General features: G+C 40.2%; 3 protein-coding genes across 4 annotated transcripts; all 3 read left to right on the forward strand.

Annotated features, from left to right (window-relative positions):
* Nucleotides 1-1215: 1215 nt before the first annotated feature.
* On the forward strand, nt 1216-3712 carry bola3 (bolA family member 3). Its single transcript, XM_083994574.1, has 4 exons — nt 1216-1375; nt 1491-1623; nt 2356-2444; nt 2683-3712. Exons 1-4 carry the CDS (start codon nt 1304-1306, stop codon nt 2746-2748), a joined length of 360 nt encoding a protein of 119 aa, XP_083850700.1. The 5' UTR covers nt 1216-1303; the 3' UTR covers nt 2749-3712.
* Nucleotides 3713-4509: 797 nt separating this feature from the next.
* Nucleotides 4510-14567, forward strand: vat1l (vesicle amine transport 1-like; the record flags this gene model as incomplete). The annotated part of the gene is made up of 9 exons (XM_083992531.1): nt 4510-4724; nt 5338-5471; nt 5585-5796; nt 6240-6382; nt 8189-8292; nt 9231-9286; nt 9435-9629; nt 13627-13710; nt 14469-14567. 9 exons carry the CDS (start codon nt 4510-4512, stop codon nt 14565-14567), a joined length of 1242 nt encoding a protein of 413 aa, XP_083848657.1.
* Nucleotides 14568-17932: 3365 nt separating this feature from the next.
* clec3a (C-type lectin domain family 3, member A) lies at nt 17933-19412 on the forward strand (the record flags this gene model as incomplete). 2 transcript variants are annotated; one of them, XM_084001732.1, is made up of 3 exons in its annotated part: nt 17933-18185; nt 18290-18376; nt 19015-19412. In XM_084001732.1, the coding sequence occupies 3 exons, from the start codon at nt 17933-17935 to the stop codon at nt 19410-19412; spliced, it is 738 nt and encodes a 245-aa protein (XP_083857858.1). The 2 variants fall into 2 exon arrangements, with proteins under 2 accessions (XP_083857858.1, XP_083857859.1); XM_084001733.1 differs by having other exon boundaries at nt 18071-18185; nt 18284-18376.
* Between the last annotated feature and the right edge of the window lie 9 nt (nt 19413-19421).

Genomic DNA, 19421 nt, shown 5'->3' on the forward strand with positions numbered 1-19421 from the left:
GCCTATAGCCTATAGGCACACCCCTCGCTTTCAATAATACACACGATATGTTGTGAGCCTCCGTCGTAGTAAAGCCATCAGATCTACTCTTCATGTAATAACTGCGCCACCTTGTGGCTAAACATCTACACTGAAGTCATCATAACTTCATAAGTTCTCATTTTCATTATGAATAGCCTACTATTATTGTTATTTGAAGCCGTGTCAGTCTTGACTGTGGGTGATGGGGTCATCTATGTCTGATAGTGTCTGTAGCCTACAGTAATATTTTTGTCGACATTATTAAATTGAGGAACTTTTATTTTGAAGGGCACAGGGCAAGGAAGCACACTAGGACCCGCCCACCCACGGAAACAAAATATTGAGTGGTAAAGTCGTTTTGTTAAATAAGAACCAAAAACGAGAAAACAAACTGAAATTTTGATTTCCGTTTTTTTTTCCAAAACGAAAAAACGAAAAAACGGCTTGTTTCTGGTTTCTCCTTATGTCAATTATTCCCAGAAAACAGACTGATAAAACGTACCTTGGTCAATATAAGTCTTAAATAGTTATATCTTCTGACAGCAATCACTTACATAGAGTGTTTGGTCTGAAACACGGGTCTGTCAGTCACTCTGCTCTGCTCTGAGCCGAGGAGAAAACATTTATCGTATCCTACAGTTTTTATCCAATGAGGAGAGAGAACGGCATGCAGGGCTGTGTGTGCAGCCAAGGGACGCCGTGAATGTGGCGACGTAGGGACGAGGACTGTTATGGTGCGTTCAAGGAAACTCGTATTTTTCCGACCGTGAAGTCGTACCAGTTCGATCTGGTACGAGTTCACCGGTCGGAAGTTACGAGTGGCCGTTATAGTGACTTTCACCGGTAAAACAGGTCGGAAAAACACGAGTGGGTTGCCTGGAACGCTACAAAGTCGTAAGTTGTGACTTGAAGCTGTAATTTACGATTTCAAAAGCCTGCCTGGAACGCAGCATTAGCGAAAACGACCGGACCACTTACTTCTGCTTTAATAATATTGCAGAACTTTCTTTTCAGGTTTTTAAAATATATATATATATAGTCGATGCTTAAATTAAATAATGTAGGCTAAATGAATTAAACATGGATGTATTATATTACATTAAACATATATTAAAATAAATATATAACAACATGCTGGCCGTGAACATTGACTGGCCGTGAAGTACCCGGATGTGTGACGTCATCTCGCTGAGACGAAGCTGTGTGCGGCCGCGACGTGACTTGTTGAGTAACCGGTGTGTAAAACGTCCTGTGATAGAAAACACACACTGTTAAAGTCATCATGTTGGCTTGTAAACGCGGTCTGTCCGGCCCCGTGACCTCGGCTCTCCGGTTCCTCCGCAGCAACAACCCGGTAAACGAACCGTTCATGTTGTTCACGTCGCTGCTGTTTCTGCCGGTGAGTCTCTGCACGGAGCTCCGGTGTTATGGTAACCGCTGACCGACCGCTGCTCGGTGTCTGTTTGCAGGTCGCCGCCGCCGCCGGTTGCAGCCCGGCGCAGAGACACCTGTCCACAGAGACAGACGGGGAGGTCCGCATCGCACAGGTCCTGAAGGAGAAGTTTCCCTCAGCCTCGTCCCTCAAAGTTGTGGATATTTCAGGTAAACACATAATGACAGATCTAGCACGTGACTGGCTGCGTGCAGTTTATTCTTATTATAACAACAACAACTAGGGCACATCATCAGGATTTGGGATTAGTGATGCTAGTGAGTGACATAAACATTAACTATTAGTTAACCGATTATTTTTCTCAATTCACCGATTAATAATCAAATTACGCCACAGAAAATTATGAAAATAGCCTATGTGTATTGTTTTCTAAAGATTCTATACTATGACAGGAAACGGCACAATAAGGTTGAAAACAGCATTTCCCTAACCATTCGTATTTAAGTAAATACTGAAGATTATTCAGTGGCACTTATTCAGTTCAGCACTTAATTGTTGTGGCTGCAGTGCAAATTGTTCAACCATATAGCCTACTCTTGTAGTGAGTTATTCTATCTGGCCAGTAACATTCTTGTAACATCAGGTTTCCCATTTTTTTCCTTAAAATATCAGCTTCTCACTGAATACTGATATTTACACTGAATAAAAGAAACCCAGCCATGATAGCAGTCTGAGGGGTTTAGTTTATAAATACTGACAAAGTTAATTACCAATCCCATTGGTAATGGTTTTTGGTGCAACACATCCCTGTTGATCAGTATACTACTAATATATCAACTTTTATTATGTAGACCAGTTTCTTATTATTATGTAGAGAGCAGATTGTCATAACAAACTTAGGAATTGACAGTGTTGTTTGTGTGATCCTGTGCTGTGTTTAGGAGGTTGTGGGGCCATGTATGAGATCCACATAGAGTCCAGTGAGTTCAAAGGGAAGAGGACGGTGCAACAACATCAGTTAGTGAATCAGGTAAATTACTGTAACAGTCAGCTCAGTTTTTTTCCTGTGACAGGATAAAATAAAGATTAGCTCTAAACTACATTTTGGCAACATGTTTGATGTCTTTGTTTTATTAATTTTACTGAAGCTTGTACTGGGACTTGTTTGATGTGGTCTGTATCAATCTGTCAACCACACACTTGAGATTTTAAGACATGTTCCTGTTAAAATAATAATTGATTTTTCTGTTGTGTTTTGTCCTCCACAGGCTCTCAAGGACGAGATTCAAGGAATGCACGGACTGCGAATATTTACTGACGTTCCAAAACATTAGAGCAAATCCTTCCACTGTTGTCCCACAGCTTTCCCCTTTGTCCACCCTATATCTACTTTGAATGTACAGAGGATATCGTGTAGCAAATTAATCTCATTAACAGTGAGAAGTGTGTAATGAATGAGAGATTACACTGAGCTATTTTTTTTAACCAGTGAGGGTATCTCCTCCTCTGAGATAATATATACAACCAGTGAAGGCTACAATACGCACAAAACGACTTGGTATATGCCAGAAAAATGTCTAGCCATGTTGGTCTTCTCAGGGTTGAAATGACTTTGGTGTCATAAAAAGCAGTGGAGGAAGTTATAATAAAACCAACTTGAATATTGAAGCTATGCCACAGAACCTTGTTTAAAACTATTAGAGGAGCACTACTTTTCAATGTCATTCACATTGTGATCACACTGTCTGTGCTACAGTCCAATGAAAGGTGATTCAAATAGGTTACAATCCATTTGATTGAACATGGACCATATATTTTATGCTACGTGTGCACCTGTAATTCAAGTTGAAATAAAAAGCTGCTGCTTTTCCCCACACACGTCTTACTCGATTGACTATAGAAGCTTTTGTGATTTGAAGAAAAAAATAATTGTAAGACTGAAATCGGTTAACTAATTTATGCTTTGTGTCAGTGTTATACACAGAAAATATAAACTTGTGTTTCTGCAAACCTTTGTTTGATACTGTCTAAAAGCAAGGACAGTTTTGCAGTTGTTGGAGAAATAAACGCTGAGACTCACTCACCACAGAGGAAGTCTGTTAATAATCCAAAGTGTGTGTCCTGAACAATAAAACGATATACAGTTAAGGCCAGAATTATTCATACCCCTTAAATGAATAATCATTTTGTCATGTTGCAGACTTCAGCACTCAGACTGATTGGTGGAAAAAGATGTAAGTGAGGAATGTTTGCAGACTTTGTGAAAATATTGAAATAGTATGAATATTCGGCCTTTAAATGTATTGGCCAAGCCGACGAATAACATGTCCATGAATAGTGTTTAAAGAAGAAGCAAAAATTAGGTTGTTTTTTTTTCCTGTTTTTTTTTAATTATTTTTTAAATTAACTATCTTTTTCAGCTCTACTTGGAAACACTGTCAAGTATTTCAACTCATAGTTGCACATCATATTGAACATGCTCCATATGCTCTGTGTGGGGAAAAAAATCATCTGTCATCTAATAATTAAAGCTGAGCCTGTGAAATAGATATATTTGAGTAAAATTATGTAAGTATGAAGTCTATAGCATTTCCCTCTGTGGAGTATTTGTGGCATGAAAAGAAAATGTAGTAGCCTAGTAAGCTACCTCAATTTTGTACTCGCGTTCAATCCTGCAGTATTTAATAGAAAATCTACTTTCCATCACTGGAACACTTGCTGTACTTCAGTCTTTTAACCAGCAGATGGCGCAAATCACACTTTAATAACCTGCTGCAAGAAAAATACAATACACAGGGATGAATTGTATTTCAATTCAAACTTCAAGTTGAAATCATCAGTTTGACTACGTCACTTTAGAAAAAAAGAAATACAGCACGTTATTTCGCATGATTGAATAAACTGAAAACAACAGAGGGTGAGCGCTCATGGCTCCACTGAAGAGCAGCACCATCCTCTCCTCTCCTCCCTCCGTCCATCCATCCATCCATCCTTTCATCCATCCAGCGCCTGGGCTGTGCGCAGGCTGCTCGCCACATCACTCTGAGCCCCCGAGGAGGAGCGGTGAGGAGAGCAGCAGGTCTCCGTCCGACATCATGGCTAAAGAAGGAGCAGATATGACAGAGGAAACCGAGTTCATGATAGACAAAAACGTGGGGAAAGAAGCGGAGACCGTGGAGTCGTCCGGCGATGCCAAAGAAATGCGAGCGGTGATACTGGCGGCTTTCGGAGGTCTTAACAAACTCAGGGTGAGCAGGAAGGCAATGCCCGAGCCTCAGAGCGGGGAAGTGAAGATCCGCGTCAAAGCATGGTAAATATGAGAAAGAAAGAAAAAAAAAGACATCTGACATGTGTTCACTGACTGTGATGAGCCGCGTCCTCTCAGTATTTTGTGACCACAGTCTGAACCTGGATGATGAACAACAACAAAGGAGGATTTCGCAGTCGTGAAGCTACAGGTCTTTCCCTGATAACAGCAGGTCGTTCTGGCTGGAAGCAAAAAACTAGGCAGCATTTTGATTTCCAAGCACATTCACTCATGATTCAAAGTACATTTTGTGTTTCTATTTTTTAACAGGGGTATTGATCAGTCAGTTTCGTCCCAGACTAGAGCTGGAGAACCTTTTTTCCCAGTGTTGGCTTTATCTCAGTTTTAGAGAAATTAAAGTGCAAGCCTTTTTAATTTTCCTTGAAAGGAAAATTGCCCGTTGAATCTGGCCTTGTATTCACAGGGGTATAAAGCCAGTGAGTCACTGCTGATAATCATGAAATAAATAGCACAGGGCAAGCCTCAGATCTCTCAACATAAAGCCAATACTAAATAGTTGTGGTATTGATTAAAGAGCTGCCAGTGGTCAGAGACGGGTCAGATGCATTGTTTCCATCCAGATATTGAATGGGGGTCTATTTATTCTTTGTTGCAGTGGCTTGAATTTCCTGGATCTGATGGTGCGTCAGGGGACTATTGATAATCCTCCAAAACCTCCTCTTGTACCTGGGTTTGAGTGCTCTGGTATAGTGGAGTCTGTGGGTGAGAACACAAAAGGTTTTGAGGTTAGTGAAATGACATAATGTGAATGTTGTGACCATGACTAAATGTTTCCAGTCCCCCAAAACCCCCAAAAGAGTTATCAATGCCTGCTGCTAACTAATGGTGTTTCTTTCAGATAGGCGACAGAGTTATGGCCTTTGTGAATTACAATGCCTGGGCAGAGGTGGTTTGCACACCAGTGGACTTTGTCTACAAGATGCCAGATGAAATGACTTTTGCAGAGGCGGCAGCGTTCTCCCTGAACTTTGTCGCCGCCTATATGATGCTCTTTGAGGTCGCCAATTTGCGAGAGGGGATGTCGGTGTTGGTGCACTCGGCGGGAGGTGGTGTAGTAAGTCTTGTTTCTTCCTACACGACTATTGCACAGGCAACACAACACAAGAAGTTCAGCCGTTTCATCCAGTGCTCATTATCACCCACAGTTTCACAGCCACAAATGGAACAAGTTGTCTATCTTGCTGTTGTTGTGTAATGTGTTGCACACAGTGAAGAAACTGTGCTTTGAATTATCTTTGTCTAAAACATCTGTAGAGTTTTTTGAAATTTTGAAACGACTGAAAGAAATGCTTAACGACTCAAAAGACTGACAGAAAGACACTGTGGGTTATAACCAAGGCTAAGCAATCAATCAGTAGTATTACACATATCAAAATAACTTGTTTTCTGTGAATTTCTGTTATGTGACAGTGGATTGTGCTGCTGTTTTCTGTGGTGTGTTAAGACTGGAGGCTCCTGGGCTCTGATAGATTGTTGCAACTGTTTGTTTATTCCCAGGGTCAAGCTGTGGCTCAGCTGTGCTCCACCGTTCCCAACGTCACCGTGTTCGGGATCGCCTCATGTTTCAAACACGCAGCCATCAGAGACTCTGTGACTCACCTGTTTGACAGAAATGTCGATTATGTACAAGAAGTCAAAAAGTAAGTCTCTGTTTCGCTCCTCGTTGTTTCTTTTGGGAACAGTAATTTGTTTAGGGCTGTAAAATGAAATTGAATCTGATGGTATCGCCATGTGATGATAACGTGGACCTTGCCGAGCGAGCACAGAGGGCTGCTGCGCGAGGGTGCAGATGTTACCTGTTGCCTTATTTGGTCTTGTGTGGTCATGGTCCCCATGGCAACTCGCAGCTCATCTCAGAGAGCAGCAGCATTGTGTAGGGCGGAGGTCTGCGCTGGCAATGTGGAACAACTGAGCCAATTAGGGGCCGGGTGTTGATAGCCCACACATTTCATTCACAACAAAGCACGCTCACACACACACACACACACACACACACACCAGTGCACGCCACAAAGAAAACACCTTGTAGCAAAAGCAAACCTGCCTGGCGTTTACTGCAACACTGCAACTCTGCCATAGAGTCTGCCTGTTTCTAAAGATGTTGCAGAGCTTTGATGACTCCATCACCACACCGCCTCCTCTGCTTTACAAAAGCTTTTGCAGTAATTTTTCTGCCACATGTGTCAATACTGTTGAATCATTTAACCAGGACAGATGTGTCATCCACTCTACAAATGAATTACGCTGCAACACTGAATTCAGCTGATTATTATAATACTACACAGGGATTCAAATTATATTGTTTCTTTAGCACTGATTGTTTCATGCTTTCTACTTACATATCAACAGTGGTAGTGGATTAATGTGCCTTTCATCTCTCTGGCCCACACATTCTTCTCAGGATCAAGAGCAAAGTACAATTAAATTAATCTTTTTACAAAAGGCAAAAACCATGGGAATCACAAGACCACCAAGCAGTTTAGCCAAGCCGGTGTCCCAGGCCACAAGGCAGACAAGTAAGGAATTAAGGTGCCCTTGATAATAACATGCCTTTCATTTTTTTCATATACATTCTTCTAATGAGTCTCATTATGTTTTTGTCTGATGTCTGATTGATTCGGTGTGCGCTAAGAGCATAAACCTTTTTCAACATGATATAAAATGTGTTTCCGCCGAGGAGCCATGTGGGCACTGCAAAACATCAATAATCTCTTTATAAGAAAACTGTGGGCAGAGTCAGAAGAAAAATGTGGGTTGCATGCTGCAACTTTTTCTCAAAGTTATTCTCCAGGGAATCAATTCCTATATTTTATAAATCCATGATGATGCTGCTGCTGCAGAGTTTGAATTATTGGGCTGAATATATGGTCTTGTACATTGTTTTGCACAGTTTGTGGTCACAGTCATAAACTAGGCATTGGCAATTCATATAACTGTGTGTGAATGTATGAAGTCGGCTGTTTAGTGTACTTTGTCTCAGCTGTATGAACTTTTTTTGTAGATTAAATCTTCACAACATGTTCAGTAGAACCAGAATGGTTAGTTGATTAACTGATTAGATAGATAGGTAATTAATGTCATGTTTGATTAACCTGCTGATTATTTCCTTGGTAAATCATTTGGCCTGTCAGAAAAACAGAATTTCCTAATCCCCAAGTTGATGTTTTAAGATTTGTTTGTTTTGTCCAACCAACCGTCCCAAACCCAAAGATTTTGAGCTCTTTATTGTGTAACACAAGTTCCCACATTTGAGGATTATTTGTTTTTCATCTTATTACCATTTCAACTAAAATCCTGACTGATGTGGCAATTACAATGTCTACAATTTTTTTTTCTTTTGGATATTGTTCAGCCCCGATTCAAACAATATTTTGCATGTATGTTTGCATTTTATATGAATCTCACTTTTAGTGGACGTCACCTTTACTTTGTTCTTAATGTTGTAGAATTTCTCCAGAGGGAGTGGACATCTTGTTGGACTGCCTGTGTGGGGAGAACACAGGAAAAGGTTTGAGTCTGCTGAAGCCACTGGGAACTTACATCCTCTATGGTAGGAACAATCACTTTCAGCGTGAAAATAGTGAACTTTATTCATTATGCTTCAACTTCCAGGCTAACATGAATACTTAAAGGAACAGTTTGACAACTTTGGGAATACACTCATATGTGTGACATGGGAAGATCGTTACCACTCTTATACCAGTCCAGTTTTAGTAAAATTGAGCAAAGAGGCTGATAACTTAGTTTAGCTTATCTTGGCTTAGTGGTAGATTCTTACCCAGACCGAGGCTTACAACTTAAACAGAAAAACACGTAAAAGACAAAAGCTTTACTGGGAGCTTGGCTTTAAATACTGTGTATGTAAGTGTAACAGAGGTGCAGTCACTCACCAATAAAGGACCATTGAGCTCTTGGTGAAACGGTTTGCAGGGCCAGATTAACATCAGATACATAAGCATAGACATTTGGACAATGATGTCAGCGATTTACAATTACAGCACCAACTTTGCACATTGACCATACGTTGTCTAGACATATATTACGTTTTGATCTAGCCTTAGATCTCGTCTAACAGACAGGCATGAGAGTGGCATCGATTTTCTCATCAAACTTGTAGCAAGAGAGTGAATAAATTAATTTCCCTTAATATTCAACTATTCCTTTAAAGATGAGTCTTGAATAAAATACAATCCATAGCCTGAAAATGAAATGTGTTGTCTTTAACAGCTACCATTCTTATCTGATCTCTGTTAATTACTTTAGTTCCTGTCAGGCCTCATGAATAAAGTAAGAGAATTAGATGAATTTATTAGTTATGTTGAATATGTGCGAAGGCATGCTCACACAGATCTAAAGGTCTGAAGGTGCCAAATGTTTCTCCCCCCACCACGTCACCCTTCATGCTTCTTAGCTGCCTATTAGTGACCAGTCACTTCTGTCTCGCCGTTTGTACAGCATACAGAAATCCTTTTATTTTTGTTTTTTCAGGCGCGTCAAACATGGTAACTGGGGAAACAAAGAGTTTCTTCAGCTTTGCAAAATCTGTGAGTCAGAGATGCAGTCTGTCATCAACATTTGAAGGAAACAGTATCCAGTTACTATCCAATGAACATTTCATGGCAAATGAAACACACATACAAATGAGTCACTCAGGATGAATGTGTCTGTGTTTTTCTTTTTTTTCCCCCGCAGTGGTGGCAGGTGGAGAAGGTGAACCCTATTAAATTATATGAGGAGAACAAAGTCATAGCTGGATTCTCGCTTCTCAACCTCCTCTTTAAACAAGGGAGATGCAGTCTCATTAGATCAGTGATGGACAAGCTCCTGTGCCTCTACAACCAAAAGAAGATCAAACCGGTAGTGGACTCCCTGTGGGCGCTGGAGGAGGTAAGAGCCAGATCAGAATGGCCAGAGGGCTGAAAGATGATGAAGTCAATGATGATGCGATTAAGAAAAAATGGAAATCTGATCACAGCGGTAATGGAAGATTTCATGCACACATCTTGGATAGCACAAATCTTTATTAGTTTGCTTTGCCCCCCCGCTGCTTTCTGTGGATCATCGTCAGCTGTTCGTGGACACTCTTCCACAGTTGGTGGGTGGGATGCATCTTCCTCTTCCACAATTATTTCACACCCACGCAAAACAGGCCATATGTTGATCACTTCACTCACAGTTTGTAGAAAGTCCCCACCCCACTGTTTATTTATTTATTTTTTTAAAATTTTTTGCCACATCCCAGAACTGGATAAATTGACAGTCAGGACTGGAGTGTCTCATACAGGTGGACACAACGATGCTGCCTTTGAAATCTAACTCAGTTCTTGATTTCCTTTCTTTGTCTTTAAACATAAGCCTTTAACTTTACAAACCCCTTTTATGGCAGGTTGGCCCTTCACATCTCAGCTGGTGCTTCTGCTAATAGAAAACTCTTATTCCTCTGCCAGTAAAGAGGCACAAACCTGTCTTTAGTTTCAATATGTCTTGTTGGCTGCATTGGAATCTTTTAGGATATTTCGTCTCTGGTCAGATGATAGAAATAGTTGTCACAGTCCCTAACGCCATGGCTCATAATGCCTGACTGCATGTCTCTGCTCGCTTGACTAGTTTGTTGCACTTTTCCTGTTCTTATGGGTTTATGAGGCTTGGTGACCTCATGTGACTCCCACATAGCATTGCCTTTAAATTGGCTGTTTTTCCACCCAGTATTAAAAATCTAGTCACTGTGTACAGACATAAATTGTTTAGAGTTGGTCTTCAGCAGCAGGCAGTAGCTACTTGTCCAAACCTATATAATCAGACTGGTCAAACTGGACCAAAGGTTAGAGAATAACAAACTGAGCAAAGTTTGTGGGAACTTCTGCAACTGTGTTTGGTGCAAAGTTTGACAAACAATGTTTCATTTCCACTGTATTTATTTGTCCTGTGCTTTATTTTCAGACATTACACTATGTAACAAGTGGAAAAAAATAGAAGTATTCCTAAACCTACCCCCCATGCTTACATATACAGTTTTACCAGGAAGTGATTTTCCATTTTGACCACTGTTCCCATCAGTGATATCAAAATGCAGCTTCTCTACAGTATTTACAGGTAAAATGTTAGGAATTTGTTTCACGCACACACAAACACTCCCAGGTTGCAGATAAGAGCAGAGGGAGGGCAGCTAATACATCACAGGAAGCAGATTACAAGTCCCCCAGAGCTTTCTATCTGCAGCCAGAGAGAGAATACGTTGATGAAATGATTGCTGTCCTCAGATTTTCAATTCTCATGGGAAACTTTCCCTCCGCTGTTGTCATTAAAATCTGGCTGATTGCTCAGGCCATTCACCGGAACCATTGCCCATGAAGAATCTCATTAGATGGGAGGATGGCGTGGGATGTGGTGTCAGGGGCACAGCCTGGTTCAATTGTTTACAGGCCTGGAAGGAGAAATCAGAGAGCATTCGTTTACGAGTTGACCTCGGGAAACCTTTTTTTTTTTCTGGAATGAAAAAGGCTTTGAACATGCGAGACATTTGTATAAGAAGAGGCTTTTTTCCCCCCATTAGTATCACTAAAGAAAATATTACATTTGTCTCTCTATCACCTGAGTTTCCCAGGTGTATACTGCCCACACACGTGTCCTATTGGTCACTGACCAAAAAGTCTTTTTTCAACCAAAATACCAGTGATATTTATCCCCTCTGCTCTGTAAACTTGCCACCTCGCAGCCAAGTGCTGGACAAGTTTCTGACCTAATTTTGCTCTTGGCTTGATTTCCGGTATTTAATTTAACAAATGAATGCTTGGGACACAATGGCTTCTAGACAAAGAGGCACATTCAGTTGTGTCTCTGTGTGGATTATAATAGGCAAGAAAGATATGACATCCTGAGTAATCTTTTGTGATGTGTTTTTTTCTCTCTCTAACAATGAGTCAGATATGGTTTAATGAGTTTCATTGGTATTTTACTGTTTATAGTTTCCACCTGCTACGTTGTTGCTGCCCTCAAAATAGGCTTGTTAAGTTTAGCCTAGTTGGAGGAAATCATGAAAATTATTGCACTTGCTGCCCTAGATGGCAGTTAATTGAATATATGGACCAAATATTTTAAGTTCTTATAGACAGGTATAATCGCCCAGCAGGTGCACTGGGATAAGTTTGGTTGAACTGGATCAAAATGTTGGCTAAATGAAATATACTGTGGACAGGTGTCTCCACAGACCCTGGTGACAAAAGCCCTGCCTGCTTCGTTTTGACTTAAAGCTCTGTCTGCAGAACCTGCATGCACTCTTGGAGAGTTTTGCAGAGTATTTAGGTTTCAAGGATTAATGTTCTTTATCTATAACAGACACTCCATATGTCAGTCATTACTCATTAAGTTAGTTTCTAAAAAAAGCAATCACTGCCTTTTAATGTGTTATTTAGTTTAAGTTGTTTGAAAATGTTAAGTCTCACTATTTCCTTCAGTTATCCTAACATGAGTGAAACCAGCACCAGATTTAGATTATGTCTTTGCAGAGTTGGTGTGAGCTTTTTTTTTTTTTTTTTTGAAAATGAAAAACATCTGTTTCTGCAAGATGTGAATCAATGAAGACTGAACCTACACAGTTCCTGCAGACTCAGTCATAGGTCATATGAAGCAGTGGCAGTGCAGTTACCTACATAGATCTATTGATCAGTAAAAGCAGTGAAGTGTTCAGTGTGTGATGTCAAACATGGCCGAGCAGGATGAGTCAGCAGCATCTAGTCAACATCAAGGCCATTAACTTTTCTCCCAGAGGGACTGTGAGGGACTCTTGTGTCTGTAACAGCCAAGAAGTGGTTACAAAAGTGTCGTTGGTGTGATGCTTTTAGCAGGTATACGTATTTTGTCTTTTCGGTGTCACCGCAGCCTCTGTCTTGGAAAACCTGTATTGTTGGAAGCTCTGTCTCATTCTGCTCATAAAAAGACCCATTTTATGAGCAGAAATTATTTTATGAGCAGAAGTGAAATCAATGTTATAAAGCAGCCCAATTTCTTTCACAGTTACAAAAAATGTTACAGTTAAATTCTGGTTTTAAAATATTGGTGCAGAAGTTTTTTGGATCAGACTAAGATGTAGTACCAGCCTAATGCTGCTCTACAAGAAGAACTTTAAAGGGATAGTTCAACATTTTGGTAAATTCACTTATTGCCATAATCCCTATAATCTTAGGGGTAGGTTCCATACCTTTAATTGTCGTTGCATGCTGTTCGGCAGGGCAGAGACACGAGCTGCTCAGCTAACGCAACGGAGGCGTACGGTACTTCCACCTTTCCCTCATCAAACTCATCAAATACACAATCCAGCAACTCCAAACTGCGCTTGTGGAGGTTGTGACCTGCACATTCACCATGCCATGAAACAATGATGTAACATTACAGGACAGAGTTGTTTTTAAGGCAAAGTGTAACCGAAAGTACATTCCAGACACGACTGCCGGGTGGAGTGATTTAAAAAATGCAAGTATTTGCTTCATGTGTCGTAATGTGCATAATTATACGTGATTATTTCATAGCATGGTGAATGTGCAGGTCACAACTTGTCCACAGGACCGTTTTGGAGTTGTTGGATTTGATTAGTTTTGAGGGAAAAAAGCACCGTTCACCCCCATTGCGTTAGCTACATGTAAGCAGCTCGCGTCTCTGCCCCGCAGATCTAAAAACAGCTTGCACCGACAATTAAAGGTAATGAACCTACCCCTAAAACTATAGTGATTATGGCAATAGGCGAATTTACCACTGCTATCCCTTTAAGGTCTTTGGTTGGTTGACACATAAGAGTCAGCATTGTATGAGATTTGATTTGTGATATCACAGTTGATGTCTGCACCTAAGCTTGTGAAAAGTAAGTTGACTGTTGTGTTTTTCTCTGCAGGTAAAAGAGGCCATGCAGAGAATTCATGACCGAGGCAACATAGGAAAACTCATTCTGGATGTGGAGAAGTCTCCCACCCCTCTGGTAACAACAGTAAATTGATCAACAAGAAAAAATATATTTTTTCTAAGTGCAGTGCTCTACAAATATATACAATGTTCACTCCAACACAGGCAGAAAAAAAAAGAAAAAAAAACAGTAGACAGAGACATGTATATGTTCACACTGGACACATGAAGTTATGTTTCACAATTAGTGATTCCAGCTTGAGCTGAATGACATAATAAATAGATATCAATGACAAAAACAACAGATTAAATATAAGTATCACATGACATTAATGGTTGTGGGTATATGACCAAAAGGATGACGAGGGACCAGAAGGAAGATGACTAAGAAAAATAATTGGCAAACATGCCAAACCAGATGAACCAACATTTCAACAAGTTATTGAGGAATGAAGAAAATATCTCCCCCTTGTGGACTCCCTGTCCTTGTTTATGTGGCTTGTGTAGAGTTCAGTGTTACTGTAAGATAGAAACGCTGTAAATATAAAAAGGCAATGAGTGAGATGGCTTTTCTTGTGTCTGTGCTTAAATAGCCACACAGACATCTTGCTGGCAGTGCAGTAGTTGTTGTTGATAAATAGTCCAGTCTGACATTTCGGATGCCTACTGCACAGTTTCAGGTCATAAATCTGTAAAGGATTTCCTCCCTCTTTAGTCCATCAGTCTTTTCCGTATCAATCTACAACGTATTAGTAGACTAAACCTGTTCATATTGAGAATTGCCTGCACCAGTACACAATTAATGATCTGCTTAATATTGTATGACCACTGTAGATGGCCAGCGACAGCACGGAGACCAGTGAGGCCGGAGAGGAAGAGGAGGAGCCCGAGGGAGACAACGACAGCAAGGAGCGGATGCCATTCATCCATTAGGGCCGACAGAGGCCTCTGCACTACGGCCAGAGAGGCTGCACAGCTTCACCACAGAGGAACACAACCACACACCAGTGTTGTGCAGTATGTGCTGTATGCATGTATGCATGAATGTATGTATGTATGTATGTATGTACAGTGTCAGTGTGTGCCTCCTACCTATTGTTTGTCAGTTGATTGGTCGAGCAAAATTTTGGGTTAAATGAAGACTAACTACATGTTTGTCACCCAGGCAACAAGTGTCAAGTGCCATTCTCAAAAAAAAAAAATAGTATTATTATATTTTTTACCGTATTATGAAGTAACATTACGCTAGCCAATAATGTGAATAGGTCTGTGCCTGTTTTACATTTAATTAAATCTGCCAGCAGTTTATTGAATTAGCACCAGACTTTGCTATTTTCAGCTTAAAGCGTAGTTTGTTTAAAATTAGAGTTAGTCAAAGCTCATAAGTGTCAAGCTCAGCAGCATGTTTAAACATTTCACAAGACGGAAAAAACATTTAATTTAATTCTGACCTGCATGTCCTCAGCGATGACAGAGGAGAACGAAAGCAAACAAGTGATGCTGAAGTTTGAGAAAATTACCCCAATGTGTTAAAGCCTCTGAATCACTTTCTCATGTTACAGTAGTAACACATAAGCCAGGAGAGATAGAAAAGTCTGTGTGTAGATACTTGCATGATATTTTACTCTTTGATGCCAACCTTGTAATATTACGGGATCACCAGTGCCTTTGAGCTACAGACGAGTATTTGATACTTGACATGTTTTCCTTCGTGCAAAGTTCATATTGAACAAACTTACAAAAAAAAGGTTGTTTTAACTGGAATGTGAAAACGGATGCATATACTAAAAATAAAACCTTCCTTGCATGATTATGTAATTTTGTAGGAACAAGGACACATTTCCCGACTAAACTCTCCGTATATGATACCTTACTGTGTTACAGTACATTTATCTTCAGATCATGTAAAGTTGACACTTTTGTAACACAGAACAAATTCGAGTTTCAACACATCAAATGTATATCTTGCAGAACATATAGAAATACAAAAGCAGCGAAGATAAATTAGTAAATTCTTGGATTTTCTTTAGGAGGAACATGAAAAAGCCAGTCAGACTGCAGCCCATTGTTTGTGGAGTATCTGCTACACTTGTCTGACCAAAGTTGTTTACTTGCTGGTGCCTCTCAACAAAAGTGCCATAATGCTCCGGGGATAATTTATTTTTACTATGAGCAGGTGTAGAAGGCAGGCTGATGCAGGTTTCAGCACCAATGTGTGTTTCTTAATTTAAGTATGACGCCCTCTACTATACTCTGAAATCTGCAAGTTGCTAATGAAATGCAAGAGAGGAACAGCTGACAAGGAACAAATGTTTGCCACACACACATTCATCCACTCCGATTCATTTGTTTTTATTTCTAATTGCAAAAAGTGCATTGAATTTTCACTATTTATTCGGCCTTGCTTACTCAGCTTGGTTGTCATCTGAATTGTTTATTCATATAATGTTTAGCAATCATGTCATTTAAAAAGAAATGTATCAGCTTAGCAAGAGCAAAAGTAACAGGAGTAAACACTGCATGCTTTGAAGCTGAGTGATAAACAGTGGAGACAGTGTCAGTGGTTGTTAATAATTTTGGAAATTGATTTCTAGACTTGGAGAAGCAGATAATGATGCATAGAGACCTTGAAAATACAGTTTTTATGCCTTCAATGTCAGGTCTGTGTGTGTGTGTGAGTGCGTTTGTGTGGGTGCAAGAGTGAGCATGTTTTTAAGTGTGTGCCTTGTAAAAAAAAAAAAATAGAAGAAAAAAGTCTAAACAAGAGTTTGGCATTGTAATACATTCACAAAATTCCTTAAAACTCTGGTTTACCTGTGGTCGTATATTTTTGTCACTTTTTGTGTACTTTCTTTGAGTACAGCTCTGTTTACTTGAATAAATGTATCTGCAAACTATTCTGTGCCTGTTTTTTTTGTCTTAGTTCATCATTTTAATTTATTTCATATAAGATTGAAACCTTCTTTGAAAGTATTTCTCCCCATGTTAGATTAAAAACACACCCCTCGTACATCTCTTTAACATTTGTAATATCAATTTGTACTTACTTTGATCTTATGAAATATAGTTTGTCAGTAAATATTTTGTCACCAGAGAAATATGCTGGCATCTAATTAATGCTTGTGTTCTACCATCATGCAAATGAGCAACTGTTGACCTTTGCTGTGGCGCACACAGGTAGACAACAGCACTGCCAGAATCAATTCATGAACTGCTGACAGAACTGCTGCAAACTGTATTTTATTCATGTGGTCTCTCGATCATTTATTATTAATTAAACTTTGACTACTGATCCTCTATAAAGCAGCTGCCTCATCCTCGACTCCAGGCCCAGAGTTAGTTTTGGGTGTTATGTTTGCCTCAGGGTGGAAAGAGAGTAGTGTTAGAGAGATTGCGTTGGAATAGCATGTGCTATTACAGCTTCTTTTTCTTTTTTTTTGCATGCTGACTAAACATAGAACTTGGACTCGGGGCTGTGCAATGAGTCTGAATTAAATAGATGTTTGATACAGTACCATTTTATATAATAATCTGGACAGCACATCAAAATGTTATCATACCGATGCTCAGAAATGTACAATTTGAACACTGTTCAAAGAAAAAGGGTGTCAAATGGGAAAACACACATGAGCTGGCTGTGAGCGTTGCATTGCTATATTGAGCCCATATGCCCGAGGGTGTTTCTTATTTAGCTCCCACCTCTCATCTATATACAACATCTCCCTCTAAAAATAACTTTGTCTGCAGCCTGAGCTGGGATCCGGACTTTCCTCGGGGCTAATTGGAGTTTTATTTTTAAATATTATATAAGTGGAAGTCTGTGTGATTGAACTGTTGTGAAGATATCTACAGTTTATAAAAGACAGCAGCATTTAGGGTACTTGATATCTGTATACATGTGCTGACAGCTCTTATTAAACCCTTATTATTAATACCAATAGTGCACATGAATCCAGTGTTTCCCTTTTAACTGGTGTCATTTCATAGTTTGCACTTTTTACCGAGTTGACAACAAGGTCTAACATAATTTTTCACTTGTCAAAAAGTGACTTAGCGTGTCCAAAGCTTATACGCGTGAGGGGGAAGGGAAGATGGATGAAGAACGCTCTGTAATAGCAAAGCAGTCAATGAATTTCCAGTTTGTTTGTGAAATGAAAGGGAACACTGCTTAGTGCACCTTGTCCCAAGCAAATATTTATCAAAAGCCAGACACAAGGAAATCATTATTTGCCACTCCACCCTTATACCTCCCTCACCTCCTCCTGATGTTTGGACAAAAACAAACAGAGCTGGAGCCAATGCAGGGAGAGTATGCCGAAAAGGCATACAGAGGGCCAGTATATATATTGAGCTGCCTGCAGTGTTTTTGGTTCCTTTCACAGCAGTATAAGTTGTGCCACTGTGTCCTGTCCCGTAGGATCCACTGGCCCTCAGACATGGCACGTCTGGCCCTCCCCGTCTTCCTCGTCCTTTGCTTCTCCCTTCAGCTCCACTTCAGCTCCAGCCGCCCATCGCGCACCAGAAAGGCAGTGTCATCTCGACAGTCCGGAGGTAACTGTAGGGTACACATCACGTACAGCTCAGCAGTTACATGCTCTGCACCGATGCTCCTCTGACGATGTTTCTTTCTTTTTGGTTCTTTTGTCGAGGTGCAGCTGCAGATGGAGATGATGTGAGGTCCCAGCTTGAGAGGTTGTGGCAGGAGGTGAATTCACTGAAAGAGATGCAGGCGTTGCAGACAGGTACAACTGCTCTCACTAAATAAAACTAGAAGACAGAAAGAACAGAAGACAGCAGAGACATTAGAATCATAAGCATCATTGCATTCAATGTTATATTTGAAAAACAAGTAAATCAGAGATAAAAATAAAAAAAAGTTAACGTATTTGTATTGTTAGTGTCTTAAGATGTTGCCTGTAATTCATGCCACTGGGCTGTTATGCAAGAGTGTGACACATAATTGGTAACTTCATAATCAGAATTTTGAAACAGTCAGTGTGAAGACTTACCAGCAGGGGGCAGCAGCACTCACATCTGCTATTGTAGAGAAAAAGGTCGGATCACACAAAGGAAAGAATGTAAGAAAGAATTTATAAGGAATGTAAGACCACCAAAATTTTTATATATTTTTTTTAAATACAATTTTGTGTCACTTTCTTATACTTTTCATTTGTCTTGTAGTTTTTCATATAAAAATGCTATAAATCTATCTATCTTTGTTGTTGTTATTGGCTAACTTCAGACTGATGGTGAGTATGGCTGTAATAACTGCTGCATTATCACAGCAGAAATAAGATATTGCAAAAATATTTTTTTAGCTCTTTCAGTACATTATAGTTACTTTAAAGTTACTCATTAGGTAAATACTCTGTGTTTTCAGTCTGTCTCCGTGGCATCAAAGCTCATAGGAAGTGTTATCTGACAATTGAGGAACCCAAACATTACCACGAAGCAAATGAGGACTGCATTGCACAAGGAGGAACTCTCGCAACGCCAAGGGACATGATTGAGAACAGTGAACTGAACGAGTATGCAAAGAGGAGCGCCCAAGGATCCAAGGACTTCTGGATCGGTGTGGCGGACATAGTGAAAGAGGGCCAGTATGTTGATGTCAACAGCCTGCCAGTCAGCTTCTTCAACTGGGACCGCTCCAAGAAGCAGCCCACAGGAACGAAGAGGGAGAGCTGTGTTGCCCTTTCAGTGGCTGCACAGGGAAAGTGGTACGATGAGGTGTGTCGCAGCCTCAAGAAGTACATCTGTGAATATGTCATTCCTTAGAGGCAGTGT

This window comes from Trachurus trachurus, assembly GCF_905171665.1.
Source record: "Trachurus trachurus genome assembly, chromosome: 3".
In the NCBI taxonomy this organism is placed as follows: domain Eukaryota; kingdom Metazoa; phylum Chordata; class Actinopteri; order Carangiformes; family Carangidae; genus Trachurus; species Trachurus trachurus.

Excerpts from the sequence above, each read along its gene's own strand:
- bola3 (XM_083994574.1), top strand. The coding sequence starts at position 1,304 with ATGTTGGCTTGTAAACGCGGTCTGTCCGGCCCCGTGACCTCGGCTCTC. Across the intron at positions 1,624-2,355 it reads CAAAGTTGTGGATATTTCAG|GAGGTTGTGGGGCCATGTAT; the intron begins GTAAACACATAA and ends TGCTGTGTTTAG. Across the intron at positions 2,445-2,682 it reads AACATCAGTTAGTGAATCAG|GCTCTCAAGGACGAGATTCA; the intron begins GTAAATTACTGT and ends TGTCCTCCACAG.